The 19,849-nt window shown below is 44.2% G+C and overlaps 1 protein-coding gene and 1 pseudogene across 2 annotated transcripts; one reads left to right on the top strand and one right to left on the bottom strand.

Annotated features, from left to right (window-relative positions):
- Window positions 1–5,247: 5,247 nt before the first annotated feature.
- On the bottom strand, window positions 5,248–17,490 carry LOC106587261 (arf-GAP with dual PH domain-containing protein 2). Its single transcript, XM_014175501.3, has 11 exons — window positions 16,787–17,490; window positions 15,989–16,119; window positions 15,722–15,813; window positions 15,363–15,445; window positions 15,059–15,171; window positions 7,331–7,477; window positions 7,153–7,236; window positions 6,969–7,031; window positions 6,764–6,841; window positions 6,438–6,666; window positions 5,248–6,278 (listed from the first exon to the last, which is right to left on the bottom strand). Exons 1-11 carry the CDS (start codon window positions 16,872–16,874, stop codon window positions 6,247–6,249), a joined length of 1,140 nt encoding a protein of 379 aa, XP_014030976.1. The 5' UTR covers window positions 16,875–17,490; the 3' UTR covers window positions 5,248–6,246.
- On the top strand, window positions 17,467–19,849 carry LOC106587269 (transcription elongation factor, mitochondrial-like; annotated as a pseudogene). Its single transcript, XR_014381560.1, has 4 exons — window positions 17,467–17,560; window positions 17,934–18,398; window positions 18,553–18,702; window positions 18,911–19,849. The product of XR_014381560.1 is annotated as a transcription elongation factor, mitochondrial-like (transcript).

Raw genomic sequence — 19,849 nt, 5'->3', positions numbered from 1 at the left:
GACAGAGCCAAGTGACTTGGTGTATAGCGAGAATAGGAGAGGGCCTAGAACAGAGCCCTGGGGGACACCAGTGGTGAGAGCGCATGGTGCGGAGACAGATTCTCGCCACGCCACCTGGTAGGAGCGACCTGTCAGGTAGGACGCAATCCAAGCGTGGGCCGCGCCGGAGATGCCCAACTCGGAGAGGGTGGAGAGGAGGATCTGATGGTTCACAGTATCAAAGGCAGCAGATAGGTCTAGAAGGATGAGAGCAGATGAGAGAGAGTTAGCTTTAGCAGTGCGGAGAGCCTCCGTGACACAGAGAAGAGCAGTCTCAGTTGAATGCCCAGTCTTGAAACCTGACTGATTAGGATCAAGAAGGTCATTCTGAAAGAGATAGCAGGAGAGCTGGCCAAGGACGGCACGTTCAAGAGTTTTGGAGAGAAAAGAAAGAAGGGATACTGGTCTGTAGTTGTTGACATCGGAGGGATCGAGTGTAGGTTTTTTCAGAAGGGGTGCAACTCTCGCTCTCTTGAAGACGGAAGGGACGTAGCCAGCGGTCAAGGATGAGTTGATGAGCAAGGTGAGGAAGGGGAGAAGGTCTCCGGAAATGGTCTGGAGAAGAGAGGAGGGGATAGGGTCAAGTGGGCAGGTTGTTGGGCGGCCGGCCGTCACAAGACGCAAGATTTCATCTGGAGAGAGAGGGGAGAAAGAGGTCAAAGCACAGGGTAGGGCAGTGTGAGCAGGACCAGCGGTGTCGTTTGACTTAGCAAACGAGGATCGGATATCGTCAACCTTCTTTTCAAAATGGTTGACGAAGTCATCCGCAGAGAGGGAGGAGGGGGGGAGGGGGAGGAGGATTCAGGAGGGAGGAGAAGGTAGCAAAGAGCTTCCTAGGGTTAGAGGCAGATGCTTGGAATTTAGAGTGGTAGAAAGTGGCTTTAGCAGCAGAGACAGAAGAGGAGAATGTAGAGAGGAGGGAGTGAAAGGATGCCAGGTCCGCAGGGAGGCGAGTTTTCCTCCATTTCCGCTCGGCTGCCCGGAGCCCTGTTCTGTGAGCTCGTAGTGAGTCGTCGAGCCACGGAGCAGGAGGGGAGGACCGAGCCGGCCTGGAGGATAGGGGACAGAGAAAATCAAAGGATGCAGAAAGGGAGGAGAGGAGGGTTGAGGAGGCAGAATCAGGAGATAGGTTGGAGAAGGTTTGAGCAGAGGGAAGAGATGATAGGATGGAAGAGGAGAGAGTAGCGGGAGAGAGAGAGCGAAGGTTAGGACGGCGCAATACCATCCGAGTAGCTTCATGAGGTAGTCACCTGAAATGCATTTCAATTAACAGTTGTGCCTTGTTAAAAGTTCATTTGTGGAATTTCTTTCCTTCTCAATGCATTTGAGCCAATCAGTTGTGTTGTGACAAGGTAGGGAGTGGTATACACTTGATAGCCCTATTTGGCAAAAGACCAAGTCCATATTATGGCAAGAACAGCTCAAATAAGCAAAGAGAAACGACAGCATCATTACTTTAAGACAAGAAGGTCAGTCAATCTGGAAAATTTCAAGAACCTTGAACTGAGGCAGTCGCAAAAACCATCAAGCGCTTTGATGAAACTGGCTTTCATGAGGACTGCCACAGGAAAAGAAGACCCAGAGTTACCTCTGTGGGAGAGGATACGTTATTATAACTTCAAATCATTATAATAACTGCACCTCAGATTGCAGCCCAAATAAATGCTTCACAGAGTTCAAGTAACAGACACATCTCAACATCAACTGTTCAGAGGAGACTGAGTGAATCAGGCCTTTATGGTCGAAATGAGTGCTGCGTCAGATGACCTGGCCTCCACAATCACCCAACCTTTTTATTTCACCTTTATTTAACCAGGTAAGCTAGCAAAGCAGTGCGACACAAACAACAAAACAGACACATGGAATAAACAGCGTTGGTTTTACTAGCGTTTAAGAGCAGTTGGAGGCCACGGAAGGAGTGTTGTATGGCATTGAAGCTCGTTTGGAGGTTAGTTAACACAGTGTCCAAATAAGGGCCAGATGTATACAGAATGGTATCGTCTGCATAGAGGTGGATCAGGGAATCACCCGCAGCAAGAGCGACATCATTGATATATACAAAGAAAAGAGTCAGCCCGAGAATTGAACCCTGCGGTACCCCCATTGAGACTGCCAGAGGTCCGGACAACAGGCCCTCCAATTTGACACACTGAACTCTGTCTGCAAAGTAGTTGGTGACCCAGGCGAGACAGTCATTTGAGAAACCAAGGCTATTGAGTCTGCTGATAAGAATACGGTGATTGACAGAGTCAAAAGCCTTGGCCAGGTCGATGAAGACGGCTGCACAGTACTGTATTTTATCGATGGTGGTTATGATATCATTTAGGACCTTGAGCGTGGCCGAGGTGCACCCGTGACCAGCTCGAAAACCGGATTGCACAGCGGAGAAGGTACGATGGGATTGGAATGGTCAGTGATCTGTTTATTAACTTGGCTTTTGAAGACTTTAGAGAGGCAGGGCAGGATGGATATAGGTCTATAACAGTTTGGGATCTCTTTAGGGATCTCGGACGATACGAAAGAGAGGTTGAACAAACTGGTAATAGGGGTTGCAAAAATGGCAGCGGATAGTTTTAGAAAGAGAGGGTCCAGATTGTCTAGCCCAGCTGATTTGTACGGGTCCCGGTTTTGCAACTCTTTCAGAACATCTGCTATCTTGATTTGGGTGAAGGAGAAGCTGGGAGGGCTCGGGCAAGTAGCTGCGGGGGGGTGGAAAGCATGGCCAGCCGTAGAGAAATGCTTATTGAAATTTTCGATTATCAGTGCAGTGGGCAGCTGGGAGGAGGTGCTCTTGTTCTCCATGAACTTTACAGTGTCCCAAAACTTTTGGAGTTAGAGCTACAGGATGCAAATTTCTGTTAGAAAAAGCTACTCTTTGCTTTCCTGACTGACTGCGTGTATTGGTTCCTGACTTCCCTGAACAGTTGCATATCGCGGGGACTATTCAATGCTATTGCAGTCCGCCACAGGATGTTTTTGACCTCAACCCAATTGAGATGGTTTGGGATGAGTTGGACCGCAGCGTGAAGGAAAAGCAGCCAACAAGTGCTCAGCATATGTGGGAACTCCTTCAAGACTATTGGAAAAGCATTCACGGTGAAGCTGGTTGAGAGAATGCCAAGAATGTGCAAAGCTGTCATCAAGGCGAAGGGTGGCTACTTTGAAGAATCTAAATTCTAAAATATATTTAGATTTCTTTAACACTATTTTGGTTACTACATGATTCCATATGTGTTATTTCATAGTTTTGATGTCTTCACAATTATTCTACAATGTAAAAAAAATAAAAAAATTAAGAAAAACCCTTGAATGAGTAGGTGTGTCCAAACTTTTGACTGGTACTGTATATTTGAGACTTCTCAACTGCATGACATCAACTGTTCTACAAAAGTATTCTGAAGGGGCAAAGTCAATATCAACATTTATGAACACAGGGTCACTACAGTTATTGTTACTTGTGGTCATAAACATTCTTTTTAGTTCATACTATGATGGGGGAGGGTGTTAAATGTATTTTACAGTAGAAGGGGTGGGTCAAGTGAAGATATTTTTTATGTTGGGGAGGGGGGTACATTTTTTGTTATGACACCTTGAGTTAGATTTTACATATATGGCCACTCCTCCCCCTTCCTATAATCTGTCACATCTAAATACATTATAATAATTTACTTCAATGTCTTTATCAGAGACAGAACCATTTAACCATGTTTCCGAGAGAACCAGAATGTCAGGACACTAGTCTTGAACTCAAATGTCAATTGTGTCCATTTTTTAAATCATGCTTCGCACATTTAGGCCGCATTAGCCCAAGCCCCCTACGAGATTTAAAGTCAGAGGGCGTATTCAGCTTATTCCATAAGAGCTAACAGGCATAGGGTCATCTGCAGCTATTTGTTGAGTGAGCTGAGACTTTGCCAAGGCCCCTGGCAACCACGTGAGAGCAGAACAAACTGAGGATTTGGCAGTCGTCCCTCAAGTCACTACATGCAGCGGCTGGGCCGGGAACTGGGAGAGCAGTGTTGACAGAGCTCAGTCCACCCAGATGACGCTCCCACCAAAGGAGTGGAGCTGCTACAGAGGACTGGAGTGGCTGCCAGTGCTGCATTCTGGGTGTGCACACGAGGCCTTGGTGTGGCTCCTGTTGCAGGGTTGGGGCTTCCATGGGGGGCAGGAGTGTCTCAGGCCTGTCCTGAGGATGGGAGTAGGGAGGGTAACCAAAACTAGTCTGGGAGAGAAGTTGTAGTGGGAACAGATCAGGGTGTAACAGATGTGCTGTGGTGGGCCGGGTCTGGTTGAGCTGTGCTGAGGTGGGCCTGGTATGGTAGCATAGGAGGGGGGTTGTGTGGCTCCAAAATCTGCATTGGGCCTCTTTGACTGCGTACGGTTTGGGCATAGCTCAGTGTATCTGCATGCAGTTCCTGGGAGAGAAGTGATGGAGAGTGGTGTGGGGGGCAGTGTTGCTGGCTGTTCTCCAGTCTCTGTGAGGCACCACCGGATGCAGGTCTAAAGGAGCATTTGATTTGTCTCAGGGAGTTGGTGGCTGTTCTGTTGCTCTTGTGGACTGGCCATCCACAGCAACATCCTTAACATCCTGGCAAAGGTGGGGACTGGCTTTGTAATGGCAATTTTAATGTTAGTGCTTTTCTTATAACTCATTTCTGTGTTCTATTCATGTGCTGTTCTATAAACCAATTTCTGTGTTCATTCAAGTGACAGACTGAACGAATCCTCACTATCAGCAGCTGCAATTTGGCAGTACGCCCAGACCTTATTTTGAAAACAATACCTTGTGAGGTATTGGCCTGTCACATGAATGAAACGTTAATGATTAATGAATTATGTTATATGTGTATAGCCGTATATAAGATAACTGCTGGGACTGCCCCAGTAGAGCTCCTGATTGACATGTGTACTATGGTGCATTGAGTTGGTTGGAACCTCTCCAGCACGCTGACAATAAACAATGATTCATATTAAGACTGACTTTGAGTGTCCCTGTGTAAGAATTTCCACAACAGCCTCTTTGTACATCTATACATTGTCGTAAAGAAAGTAATGGCTACTGTAGTTATCACAGTGTCACAGGTATAATAACAACTTAAAGAATATTTTCCCTCTTGAGCCACAAGAGGTGCTCTATATGGACATAAATAATAACTCACTTTTCCTGGTATGTGCTATTGGCATATGTAACAATGACACAGAAAGGACATATAAAATAATTTAAATAACAGTAGGCTGCAATCAACACAAAGATAATAAATCACTGTATTATAAAATAACTGTGTTATACTTAAAACAAACTCTACTAGATACATTAAAGTATTGTATCGCACTCTCTCGCTTTCTATTTACAATGAGTGTACAAAATATTAGGAACACCCCTCAGAACAGCCTCAATTCATCGGGTCTTGGCCTCTACAAGGTATCAGGGATGCAGGCCCAACATGGCCCATGTTGACTTCCCACAGTTGTGTCAAGTTGGCTGGATGTCCTTTGGGTGGTGGACCATTCTTGATACACACGTAAAACTATTGAGCATGAAAAACCCAGCAGCGTTGCAGTTCTTGACACAAACTGGTGTGCCTGGCACCTACTACCATATCCTGTTCAAAGGCACTTCAATATTCTGTCTTACCCATTCACCCTCTGAATGGCACACATACACAATCCATGTCTCCATTGGCTTACAAATCCTTGTTTAACTTGTCTCCTCCCCTTCATCGACACTGATTGAAGTGGATTTAACAAGTGACATCAATGAGGGATCATAGCTTTCACCTGGTCAGTCTATGTCAAGGAAAGAGCAGGTGTCCTTAACGTTTTATACACAGTGTTTATACACATTAGTTAATAGAAAGTATATATTACATTCCCAATGTCCCCGACAATGCCATCAGTTCCCATCTCATAATAGGCAGTCCTGTCACTGGTTTGCAAGGTGCCCTGGATAATGGTGATTTGCAATGATTACCAGTGCTGGTCCACATTGGCAGCTCTTCAGTTCGTTTAGCCTCTTTAGCCTGAGTTCATTTAGCCTCTCCTCATTTTCCGATAAACATGACTCCATTGAAGAGTTCATTGATCACCTGTTGTGAGAAGCCTCCACCCTGCCACTGGTAGGCTCTCTGAAACAGGCAGCCAGCCCCACACATTGCCATTTCTTCCTGTAAATCGTGTTTTCCTTTCCTCAGGTTTTTACACCATTCATTTTTTCATCCTTCTCATGTTTGCCTCAGCTGAAATAACAAATAAAGACACATTTTCAATAATAAAAAAGAAACTTATTTCAGCTACTCAAAAGTATAATTTTCTGTCATTGACCACTTTAACAATAATCGTAAGTCTCATGCTGCTGGTATATTGTAAACATGGTGAACAGTGAATGGTCTTCTTACTGTTGTAGTGCTGTGGTAGCATAGGCTGGGAGATTACTAGTTTGAAGGCTTCTATCCACTCCCTCTGGTCCTGCTCCTGGTCACACAGGAAGACAAACTGCCTGTCTGGCGTCTCCAAGGTGACCGCGAACCTCCACCTGCCACTGCGGCTCCCCTTAGACTGGCCCTCCCTCACAGAGTAGCCATGGCCCTCTGTGCCGATGAAGACAGCTCCCAGTTCCAAGGCATCCTATGGACGGATACACAGCAATAGACACACACACACACACCGCAACATTCTTCTCCACAAATACAAATGTCTTATGCATATTCTCTGTTGTCATTACCAGTGAAGTTTTGAAGTAGGACAGCTTTCTGTCCGTTAAGTTTAAGATGAACCATCTCTTCTTGAATGGCTCCCATTGCTAAGAACAGACACAGAAGGCACAGAATCAGCCCTGGCTGAGCATCATACAGGTTGAGTTTCTGATGCTCTCGGTGTATATCACTTTAAAACTTCACTATGTTCAATGAATTTGCTGGATTACTAACCGTTGGGCCGGTTTTCTCCATGTAGCCTTCTTTAATGCTACTTCTGGTTATCAAAGGTACAAGCTGCACAAACAAAAACATAGAAAGGAGACAGATCTGTACAGAGGGAGTCCTTGAAAGGATGACGTCACCTGTGACATATCATGTCAATTACGGCGATACAAGACTTCTACTTTGAACTCACGTCACTGTCCTTGGCATTAGGGTCGACTTTCTTGAGGTAAGCAAACCGGGTGGCCCGTATCGCATTGAAACAGGACACAATTTCCTAGAAGTAGGAGAGAGAAATTTGACCCCAAGTCTTCAAATCTCTAGACGTCTTCATGACAACATTTCAATTGAGTTTTGTCATAGGTTATTACCTGGCTGTTGTCATGGTAAACAAACAGGTTTCTGGTCCGTTCTTCCTCCAGGTAGGAGATTTGCAGCCCGTGGGCGTGGCCTATCTTTTCCGGCTGGAACACGGCATTGAGGTCCTTCATAGAGATGACTGCTTTGGGCTTCTTGGACTAGGGTCAATAATACACAACAGGCAGCATTATAATGATCCCTTCTCAGGTATTTTATATTTAACATTTATTTAACCAGGTAAGTCAATTAACAGCATTCTTATTTACAATGACGGCCTAGCAAGAGGAAAAGGCCTCTTGCGGCGATGGGGGCTAGGATAAAAATTTTAAAAAGGACAAAACGAATCACGACAAATGAGACACCACAACACTACATAAAGAGACCTAAAACAACAACACAACATGGCAGCAACGCAGCATGACAACAACACGACATGGCAGCAACACAGCATGACAAAAACATAGCATGACAACAACATGGTAGCAACACAGCATGGCAGAAGCACAACAAGGTAGCAGCACAAATCATGACAACAACACAACATGGTAGAAACACAACATGGCAGCAGCATAACATGGTAACAGCACAAAACATGGCACAAACATTGTTAGGCACAGGCAACAGCACAAAGGGCGAAATGGTAGAGACTTCTTTTAAACACAAGAAGCAGCCACCAGTGTCAGTAAGACATTCTTCCTACCGAACCACATAACCTTTGTTTTGGAGGTGTTGAGAACAAGTTTAAGGGCAGAGAAAGATTGCTGGACACTAAGCTTTGTTGTAGAGCACGACACACAAAATCTGGGGAAGAGCCAGCTGAGTATTATAGGCTGACCACACCGCTCGCGTCGTGTGCGCAAGTGTTGCAAAATAAATTTAGAATCTATGTTATTCAATTATTGCACCCACACTGCTCGCACGCATCAACGAGCATCTGCGATGCCAAGGGCTAAAATAGAACTCCTTTCTTTTTCTGATGCAGATCGCGCTGCAAGTCCTGCCTCTCCCATCTCCTCATTGGTTTATAGAACAGGTACCCACGTGCCATCTCCTCATTGGTTATACCCACGTGGGTGATTGAAAGACGAACTGTGTTGCCGGTCGGTGTAGTAGTACTATGAAAGTTTAGATGCCAATCACCATATAAGTTCAAAGATGAAAAAGCCTGGAAGGAGGAGAGATGACTAGAAACGATTTGGTTGACTGTTTTATGTGTGGATTAATTGCAGGAGTAGAGGACCTTGTGCATTTCAGGTAAAATAACAACTCAATGTTTATGTCCCAGGACAATTTAGCTAGAAACAGCAAGCTAGCTAAATAGGACAAATTAGCTAGCAAGTGCAAGCTAACTAACTAAATTTCCATAAATGTTTAATGCTTTTCGACCTGTTCCCAAATTAATGTAATTGGTTCAGAGTTTGTTTTGATATTTTAATCTGCGTGTCGTGATCGCGTTTGTTGTAGGGGGACAAAATACATTATTGCACGATGGCGCACGCGCGCAGCCTGTTTGGGTTCCATGTAAGACTGTATCATCTGCATATAAGTGGATGCAGTGCATTCGGAAAGTATTCAGACCACTTCCCTTTTTCCACAATTTGTTACATGACAGCCTTATTCTAAAATTGATTAAATCCATTTTTTTTCATTATCAATCTACACACAATACCCCATAATGACAAAGCAAAAACAGGTTTTTAGACATTTTTGAAAATCTATAACTAAGACTCTTCCTAGAGCTGGCCGCCCAGCCAAACTGAGCAATCGGGGAGAAGGGCCTTGGTCAGGGAGGTGACCAAGAGCCCGATGGTCATTCTGACAGAGCTCCAGAGTTCATCTGTGGATATGGAAGAAACATCCAGAAGGACAACCATCTCTGCAGCACTCCACCAATCAGGCCTTTGTGGTAGAGTGGCCAGACAGAAGCCACTCCTCAGTAAAAGGCACATGACAGCCCACTTGGAGTTTGCCAAAAGGCACCTAAAGGACTCTCAGACCATGACAAACAAGATTCTCTGGTCTGATGAAACCAATCTGACAGAGTTTGAATGGCTCTGCAGAGAAGAATGGGAGAAACTCCCGAAATACAGGTGTGCCAAGTTTGTAACATCATACCCAAGAAGACTTGAGGCTGTAATCGCTGCCAAAGGTGCTTCAACAAAGTACTGAGTAAAGGGTCTGATTACTTATGTAAATGTGATATTCCATTTTTTATTTTATTTTTTTATAAATTTGAGCAAAAAAATATATATATATTTATTGCTTTGTCATTATGGGGTGTTGTGTGTAGATTGGTGGGGGGGGAATAATTGAATCCATTTTGGGATATGGCTGTAACGTAACAAAATGTTGAAAAAGTAAAGGGGTCTGAATACTTTCCGAATGCACTGTAAGTGGATAAGAGCCTATTGCCTGAGGTATGTTGTTGATGTAAATTGAGAAAAAGAGTGAGGCTTGGGATCGAGCATTGGGGTGACAGGTTTGCTGCAACAGCAGATGTTCTGACTTTACATATTGCACTCTTTGAAAGAGGTAGTTAGCAAACCAGACCAAATACCCCTCAGAGACACCAATACACCTTTGCCGACCCACAAGAATGGAATGGTCTACCGTATCGAAAGCTTTGGCCAAGTCAATAAAGATAGCAGTTTAACACTGCTTAGAGTTAAGAGCTGTGATGACATAATTTGGGACCTTTATGGTTGCAGTGACACATCCATAACCTGAGCGGAAAGCAGATTGCGTACCAGAGAGAATACTATAGCCATCCTGAAAGCCAGTCAGTTGATTAATGACAAGTTTTTCCAAAACTTTTGATAAACAGGGCAAGATACTGTAGAAATTGGCCTATAAGAGTTAGCATCAGCTTGATCTCCCCCTTTTAAATAAAGGTTTCAGCGTGGCTACCTTCCAAGCTCTGGGAACCTCCCCAGAGAGGAGAGACAGGCTAGGCAACGATAGGGTCTGCAACCTTAAAGAGAGAAAGGATGTAAACCATCTGACCAAGAAGTTTTTTTGGGGGTCAAGTTTAAGGAGCTCCTTTAGCACGTCAGACTTAGTGACCGCCTGCAGGGAGAAGCTGTGTAGCGAGGAAGGGGAAAAACAGGGAGGAGCATCAGGGCTAGTCACATTAGAAGGGCTGGGAGATGAGGAAGTGTTGGACGGGAAAGGAGGCGTGGCTGAGTCAAATAGGAATCCTGACTTAATTAAGTGATGATTAAAGATCTCAGCCATTCGCTCCTTGTCAGTAATAACCACATCATCCACATTAAGGGACATGGGCAGCTGTAAGGGGGAAGGTTTATTCTCCAGGTCTTTCACCATTTCCCAGAACTTCTTGGGGTTAGACCCACAGAGCGAGAACTGCTCCATAAAGTAACTGACTTTGGCCTTCCGTATAGCCTGAGTGCACTATTTCTCATTTGCCTGAACAACAGCCAGTCAGCCTGAGTATTTGTGTGCCGATCCTTTCGTCAAATAGTGTTCTTCAGGTGAAGTAACTCTGCCAGATCACAGTCGAACCAGGGGCTGAACCTGTTTTTTATTATTATTTTATTTATGGGGGCAGGCTTGTTAACAATACCACTGAAAATATTTTTTAAAAAGGTCCAAGCATCTTCGACAGAGGGGATGAAGCAGATTCTATGCTAATTTACAGAGGCCCGACCATTTTGTAAATGTTTTTATTTCACCTTTATTTAACCAGGTAGGCCAGTTGAGAACATGTTCTTATTTACAACTGTGACCTGGCCAAGATAAAGCAAAGCAGTGAGACAAAAACAACACAGAGTTACACATAAACAAACGTACAGTCAATAACACAATAGAAAAATCTATGTACAGTGTGTACAAATGTAGAAGAGCAGGGAGGTAAGGCAATAAATAGGCCATAGAGGCAAAATAATTACAAATTAGCATTAACACGAGTGATAGATGTGCAGATGATGATGTGCAAGTAGAGATACTGGGGTGCAAAAGAGCAAGAAGGTAAGTAATAATATGGGGATGAGGTAGTTGGGTGTGCTATTTACAGATTGGCTGTGTACAGGTACAGTGATTGGTAAACTGCTCTGACAGCTGATGCTTAAAGTTAGAGAGGGAGATTAGAGAGGGAGCTGATGCTTAAAGTTAGAGAGGGAGACTCCAGCTTCAGTGATTTTTGCAATTTGTTCTAGTCATTAGCAGCAGAGAACTGGAAGGAAAGGCGGCCAAAGGAAGTGTTGGCTTTGGGGATGACCAGTGAAATATACCTGGTGGAGAGCGTGATACGGGTGGGTGTTGCTATGGTGACCAGTGAGCTGAGATAAGGCGGGGCTTTACCTAGCAAAGACTTATAGATGACCTGGAGCCAGTGGGTTTGGCGACGAATATGTAGTTAGGGCCAGCCAACGAGAGCATACAGGTCGCAGTGGTGGGTAGTATATGGGGCTTTGGTGACAAAACGGATGGCACTGTGACAGACTACATCCAGTTTGCTGAGTAGAGTGTTGGAGGCTATTTTGTAAATGACATCGCCGAAGTCAAGGATCGGTAGGATAGTCAGTTTTACCAGGGTATGTTTGGCAGCATGAGTGAAGGAGGCTTTGTTGTGAAATAGGAAGCCAATTCTAGATTTAATTTTGGATTGGAGATGCTTAATGTGAGTCTGAAAGAAGAGTTTACAGTCTAACCAGACACCTAGGTATTTGTAGTTGTCCACATATTCTAAGTCAGAACCGTCCAGAGTAGTGATGCTAGTCGGGCGGGAGGGTGCGGGCAGCAATCGGTTGAAGAGCATGCACTTAGTTTTACTAGCATTTAAAAGCAGATGGAGGCCACGGAAGGAGTAGTGTATGGCGTTGAAGCTCGTTTGGAGGTTTGTTAGCACAGTGTCCAAAAAAGGGCCAGATGTATACAGAATGGTGTCGTCTGCGTAGAGGTGGATCAGAGAATCACCAGCAGCAAGAGCGACATCATTGATATATACAGAGAAAGGAGTCGGCCCGAGAATTGAACCCTGTGGCACCCCCATAGAGACTGCCAGAGGTCCGGACAACAGGCCCTCCGATTTGACACACTGAACTCTATCTGAGAAGTAGTTGGTGAACCAGGCGAGGCAGTCATTTAAGAAGCCAAGGCTATTGAGTCTGCCGATAAGAATGCAGTGATTGACAGTGTCGAAAGCCTTGGCCAGGTCGATGAAGATGGCTGCACAGTACTGTCTTTTATCGATGGCGGTTATGATATCATTTAGGACCTTGAGCGTGGCCGAGGTGCATCCATGACCAGCTCGGAAACCAGATTGCATAGTGGAGAAGGTACGGTGGGATTCGAAATGGTCGGTGATCTGTTTGTTAACTTGGCTTTCGAAGATTTTAGAAAGGCAGGGCGGGATGTATATAGGTCTATAACAGTTTGGGTCTAGAGTGTCTCCCCCTTTGAAGAGGGGGATGACTGCGGCAGCTTTCCAATCTTTGGGGATGTCAGACGATACGAAAGAGAGGTTGAATAGGCTAGCAATAGGGGTTGCAACAAAGAGAGGGTCCAGATTGTCTAGCCCAGTTGATTTGTAGGGAATCAGATTTTGCAGCTCTTTCAGAACATCAGCTGTATTTGGGTGAAGGAGAAGCGGGGGGGGGGGGGGCCTTGGGCAAGTTGCTTCAGGGGGTGCTGAGATGTTGGCCGGAGTAGGGGTAGCCAGGTGGAAAGCATGGCCAGCCATAGAAAAATGCTTACAGAAATTGTCGATTATCGTAGATTTATCAGTGGTGACAGTGTTTCCTATCCTCAGTGCAGTGGGCAGCTGGGAGGAGGTGCTCTTATTCTCCATGGACTTTACAGTGTCCCAAAACTTGTTGGAATTAGAGCTACAGGATGCAAATCTCTGTTTGAAAAAGCTAGCCTTAGCTTTTCTAACTGACTGAGTATATTGGTTCCTGACTCCCTGAAAAGTTGCATATTGCGGGGGCTATTCAATGCTAATGCAGAATGCCACAGGATGTTTTTGTGCTGGTCAAGGGCAGTCAAGTCTGGGGTGAACAGGGGGCTATATCTGTTCTTAGTTCTACATTTTTTGAATGGGGCATGCTTATTTAAGATGTTGAGGAAAGCACTTTTGAAGAGCAACCAGGCATTCTCTACTGACGGGATGAGGTCAATATCCTTCCAGTATACCCGGGCCAGGTCGATTAGAAAGGCCTGCTCGCTGAAGTGTTTTTGGGAGCGTTTGACAGTGATGAGGGGTGGTCGTTTGACTGCGGACCCATTACGCATGCAGGCAAGGAGGCAGTGATCGCTGAGATCCTGGTTGAAGACAGTAGAGGTGTATTTAGAGGGCAAGTTGGTCAGGATGATGTCTAAGAGGGTGCCCATGGTTACAGATTCAGGGTTGTACCTGGTAGGTTCCTTGATAATTTGTGTGAGATTGAGGGCATCTAGCTTAGATTGTAGGACGGCCTGGGTGTTAAGCATGTCCCAGTTTAGGTCACCTAACAGTACGAACTCTGAAGATAGATGGGGGGGCGATGAATTCACATATGGTGTCCAGGGCACAGCTGGGGGTTGAAGAGGGTCTATAACAAGCGGCAACGGTGAGAGACTTGTTTCTGGAAAGGTAGATTTTTAAAAGTAGAAGCTCGAATTGTTTGGGCACAGACCTGGATAGTATGACAGAACTCTGCAGGCTATCTCTGCAGTAGATTGCAACTCCGCCCCCTTTGGCAGTTCTATCTTGTCGGAAAATGTTATAGTTAGGGATGGAAATTTCAGGCTTTTTGGTGGCCTTCCTAAGCCAGGATTCAGACACGGCTAGGACATCTGGGTTGGCGGAGTGTGCTGAAGCAGTGAATAAAACAAACTTAGGGAGGAGGCTTCTAATGTTAACATGCATGAAACCAAGGCTTTTACAATTACAGAAGTCAACAAATGAGAGCGCCTGGGGAATGGGAGTGATGCTGGGGGCTGCAGGGCCTGGGTTAACCTCTACATCACCAGAGGAACAGAGGAGGAGTAGGAAAAGGCTATAAGAACTGGTCGTCTAGTGCGTTCAGAACAGAGAGTAAAAGGAGCAGATTTCTGGGCGGGGAATAATAGATTCAAGGCATAATGTACAGACAAGGGTATGGTAGGATGTGAGTACAGTGGAGGTAAACCTAGGTATTGAGTGACGATGAGAGAGGTTTTGTCTCTAGAGGCAACATTTAAGCCAGGTGAGGTCACCGCATGTGTGGAGGGGTGGAACAAAATGGCTAGCTAAGGCATATTGAGCAGGGCTGGAGGCTCTACAGTGAAATAAGACAATAATCACTAACCAAAACAGCAATAGACAAGGCATATTGACATTAGGGAGAGGCATGTGTAGCTGAGTAATCATAGTTATGAAGGAAGGTTTCTCATTAAAGTTTTTCAGCAAGCGTCTATGACAAATCAGTACAGGTCATTTAACTGAGCAGCCAGTCAGGATTATTTGTGAGGATAACATCAAGGAGAGTAGCCTTTTCTGGGTGTTTGGGATCATACCTCATGGGATTGGTAATGATCTGAGAAAGTTTTAGGGAGTCCCATTGTTTTAAGTAACAGGGGATGTTCCCTGTGACTTTTCCAAAGCCTTCTGGGCACGTCCCCAGGACGACATTTTGTTAGCTGGGTTATCTGATCCAAGAGGATGGAGAGAAGCTACTTAAAGGGAATGGGGGATACCTAGTCAGTTGTACAACTGAATGCATTCAACTGAAATGTATTCTGCATTTCAACCAACTTACATCCTCCTTGGTGAAGTATCTCAAGGTGAAGTCCGTTTCAGAGAGCAGGAATCTCCTTTTCAGGAACTGCTTGTTGTCCTTGCCTTTCTTCCATAGAATTCCTTCGTAAAGTCCTGAATGGGATCCAACCAATACAAAACATTGATTTAGTTAGTATCCCTTGTCTCTTCATACACAGTATTTTGGTACGTTTGTTTCTATGCCTTGCTCTGTAGACAGAGATGTATGGAAATGTTTTGTGTTCCTTGACAATTTGAATAAAATAAATGGACTTATCCATGGCTTGTCAACATTTAGCACTTACCTGAACTATAAGGGAGGGAGTTATTCTCTCCTGTGAATTCTCTCCTCTCATACTTAGCACGTATCCACTGATCTTTAAGAACACTGTCAGGAAACCAAAAGGTTAAAGATTTAAATTAAAAAACAAATATTTTAAAAATACAAACTTTTTGTGTTCAATATATGACTCAACTTCGACCACAAACCATGCAGTATTTGCCAACTCAATCAATTGTAGGCTAATGGACACCAATATATTTCTTCCTCTTCTCTTGAAATAATACTACATCCTTCCAGTGAATGAACAACTGTCAAGTCATCACAATTTACACTTCCTTAAATTGAGTGAGTGAATGAAGACATTGATATAGTCCCACTCACACACAGTCCTTCTCCTGTGGCCGGTAGTAGAAGGGCGGAACACACTTCTCATAGAACGCATTGGCTGCAGCGTTACCCCTTGTCTTCATAAACTACAATTAGAAACATAATAGGAACGTTATAACAGAATCATAACATAATAAGCATGTTATAACATGACAACGTCAAAGGGATTGTGACTATTATTGTGTGTTCTTGAGAGTACATCCTTCAAGGTGTAAAGGTTCTTGGTACACTACTGGGCTATTGTGACATGTTAAACTGTACCTCTACTAAGGAATCATCCCAGAAATCCAAACGTATGGACTTTATCCGGCTGATGGCAGGCAAGTCCCGATGTGTCCCCGAACAGTTCACACATACAAACACACCAAGTTTGTATGAGGCCCAGTCTGGCTCTGTGAATAGCAGTAATATGATACTGTATCAATCAATCAGCCACTTGAAATGTGCAGCCTGTTTACCTTTGAACCACATTACTATAGTTTGGATACTGGACTTTGTAGTATGTCATGCCTTGAATGGTTGTTTTTTCTAGGTTGGTTGATGAGTTGTAGAGATTTACTGGAAAGGAGGAACCATTGTAATCATTGTCTGAATTAACTATAACTTCCCCCAAAATAAGTTCTTTAAAACATGCCATGGTTGTAATCATTTTACCTTTTTAGTCATTTAGAGTGACTTACAGTTAGTGCATTAATCTTAAGATAGCTAGGTGGGACAACCACATCACAGTCATAGTAAGTACATAATCAGCAGTGAAATCCAGTGAAATAAAAGCAAATGCAAATATAACTCACATGTCTTACATGGCTTAGGTTTTTGCTCATGCTCCACATTCTATGAACAATAGACAACCACACTGAAATAGTCGATCATTAATATGAAATAGTCACATAGAAGACATAGCGTCTGTTTGGGGGTCCGTCAATATTTTACTACTTTAAACCTTTGTTTTACAGTTCCTATCTGTACCATATCCTAGCCACAATGGTAACCTAAACATGGCAAATGTTAGAGGCTATCAATCGTGGTTTAACATGTATTTTATTAAATATAACTCACCAGGGGCCCCACAGTCGGCACAATAGTCGTTGCTGGGCTGTTTCACCATATCAAGCAGAATCTTCTTATTTCTCTCCGGACTTGCCATAATTAAATCGGCTATTCTTCTGCGTCAATCAAGTCCCAACAAACGAATTGTTTATTTTACTTAAGTCCATGCCTTTTCATTCACTTCAAATGTATTACTTCTATAACAGCTGTCAGGACATTTTTCTCTTAGTTGTTGCACTTGACCGCGCTCACAGGCCGACGTTTCCCTTTCTCACTGGCATAGCAACATGACATTTATTGTTCTCCACACAAACACTCACTATTCAAATAACAATGAGCAGGGGAAGTGAAAAAAGCATTGCCATATATTACGCATAATTTATAAACGGACAAGTAGGCCTGAAAGAATAGTAATATCTAAGAAAAACAACTGTAATTGATTGTATGGTATATATTCCCACAAGATATATCGAGATAATATATAATGTCTTGACAATGTCACCAAAGTTAATTCATATTCATATTGAAATATAAATAAATAAAATATCTTAATAAAAACGAAGACAGTTTGCACTTGAGATGAACGTCAGATTTCAAATGCAGCTTAAAGAACCTAGAGAGGGGGACATAAAGTGCCTCGGAACCAAGTATGCATGATCCTTGTTTCTGCATCGGCGTGAGTTCGGCGAACAACTAAAGGGCAAAAGTTTGAATGCATTACCTGTAAAACCACGATTACATTGTGGGTTGCAATGCGATTTGGGTCTTTAATCGCCCGGAGAGGTATGCACAAATGTTTTATTCAAGCCGTTTATTTTCTCGTAACTTCTTAATTATATTTTTTTCAGGTGCTATTTGTTAGCGGGTGGGTGTAATTTGTGGAACGTTCCAACATGAAACTGTTCCAAAAACAAAGTTGGCGACAAAACAACGCAAACAAAGTTGATACCAGGTAGGGAGTGGCTATTTAATTATTAATTCATGTGAGTTGATGCCCATTCGGCAGCTAGTTAGCGAGGTGAATTGATCATGCTACTTTGTATGCGTTGTTTGTTGGAAACCTTGTACTTTACGAAGTTTTTGGAACAGATTCCTGTTGGAACGTATCACAAATTATACCCGCCACCTATTGTGTGTTTCGCCTCTATTCTTGCAGGGCAGTATGGCTTATTCTACCAACCCCAGAGCTCACTCCCCAAACTACAATTCCGATATCTCAACTGCACGTGCTGCTGGAGGAGTCGGATCCCAGTCGCAGGCTTTGAAACCCTTAATGACACCCTCTCTTCATCTACTACTCTTTGCGATGATGACAAGTCGCTGGACGCATACTACACGTCAGAGCAGCGAGATGTCATTCTGCAGCTCCTCAACAATGCGGCAGAGTCGGAGCTCGCCGCTGTCAAACTCCTTTGTGGACGCAAGTCTGTCAACATTGTGGAATACAGGACTAGAAATTGACTTTTTAAAAATCTCGAAAGCGTCATAAATGTGCTGCTTCTGAAACACAAAAGTGCTGTCATTGTCTTCAACTCCATCCTCAACCCTCCGGAGAAGGAGAAAAGTAAAGATCCAGCTAGCCAAGTTCATCAGACCAGAGGTGGAAAGGACCTGGCTAGAGGTAAGATGATTTAGCTAGACTGATGGCCTTGAGGTCTGGATGTTGATGGCACAGTTGGGCAGCCCACAGGGTCAGTCCCCGCTGTCACGTCACCACATAAATACTACGTCAGTGTTATTACATGTGTATTAATCCACTTTTGTCTTTCTTCCAGGAAGCACATTCCATAGTGTCCATTGTGTGTGGAGTGAATAAAATAGCCTGGGCGCACGTGGATCGTGGCATGAACGTGTTGGAGTGGAAACATGAGGATTGCCACAACTTCCTGAAGGGAACCTACATGGCTTCTGCCTACTTGGATGACGTAAGTTGAATGTTTCCGACGAGGTATTCTTGCATTTGGGTAAGTAGGTTAGCCCTGAGACATGACTGTGCAGTCTCCTATAGTGTCAGTCTACATCTATGTCTCAGGGTTAGGTTTCAGTTTAACGCATAATCATTGACTCTGTAATATCCAAATAGTGTAACTCCTGTACTGAATCACATCTCATTATGTGCCATAACATCACCAGATTTCCAGTGTGGTATCCCACCTCCCCACTGCTGACTTCTTCGTTGTGGAAAAGCTGTCCATCTCCCTTCAGAACACTGCCCTGAACCCAGTAATGGCTCACATGCGTACAGTGGAGGCGATGCTGTTCGCCCTGCTACACCCAGCCTGTCATTACTGCTCCACCCAAGGTGCTCAACATGATGCGCACTGCCGTCGGCCGCCGTTTTGGCCTCATGGTGGGCGAGTCGCTCACCAGCGGGGCCCAGGCGGTGCAACAGATGATGACGGACGGAGTCAGTGACCCAGAAGATTCCGAGGGTGACATTCCCTCACAACCTGTTGGTGAAATACAGGAACTCCTTCCAGATGGGGGGGAGGAGCTGTGTGACGCCATGTTGCAGGCTGTGGCGTTTTACGAGCTGCTTAGTGAATCGAGTTAATGTTACAGCGGCAATTTCCACGCTCCATTTTCACCAGGGACTGAAACTGGTTGACTGTGTACACAGTATGTGTGACCTGGTGGGGTCGACGGTCACAAAGAGCTAACCTGAGAGAGAGACCTGCATATTGGAGTCTTGATGGAAATTGACACTAGCTTATATTTAAATGTATACTACAACACTTCCCACCTGTGGCCTCAGATGGTATTGCACTTGAGGTGTCAGTTCAGGCCCCAGCAGCTGAACTCAAGCCTCTCCTCATAGACACCACATGTCATGTTCTTCACTTTCCCATGAATAGAAATGTTCTGTCAGGGCCAATAGTAAAGCAGAACAGGCTTGAATGTGTACAGTGACATGATTTGTCACATGTGACCACCTGCATCTGTACCTTTATGGACAAATGTTTATAATGCCTTCAAAGCCTGAAATACCACTGGTTTTAAACACCAACTCACTGAACCAGATTGTAACAAATGCATGTTATTTGTATGCATAAATATAAAAATAGGATTTCA

This window comes from Salmo salar, chromosome 02 (assembly GCF_965601325.2).
Source record: "Salmo salar chromosome 02, fSalSal1, whole genome shotgun sequence".
NCBI lineage: Eukaryota > Metazoa > Chordata > Actinopteri > Salmoniformes > Salmonidae > Salmo > Salmo salar.
Note: the sequence above shows the minus strand (reverse complement) of the source record. Positions and strands in the feature narration are given on the sequence as shown.

Coding starts and splice junctions, on each gene's coding strand:
- LOC106587261 (XM_014175501.3), bottom strand. CDS start 16,874: ATGGCAAGTCCGGAGAGAAATAAGAAGATTCTGCTTGATATGGTGAAA. Junction 16,120..16,786: donor TGCCGACTGTGGGGCCCCTG/GTGAGTTATATT, acceptor TGCTATTCACAG/AGCCAGACTGGGCCTCATAC. Junction 6,842..6,968: donor TGGAGAAAACCGGCCCAACG/GTTAGTAATCCA, acceptor GTCTGTTCTTAG/CAATGGGAGCCATTCAAGAA.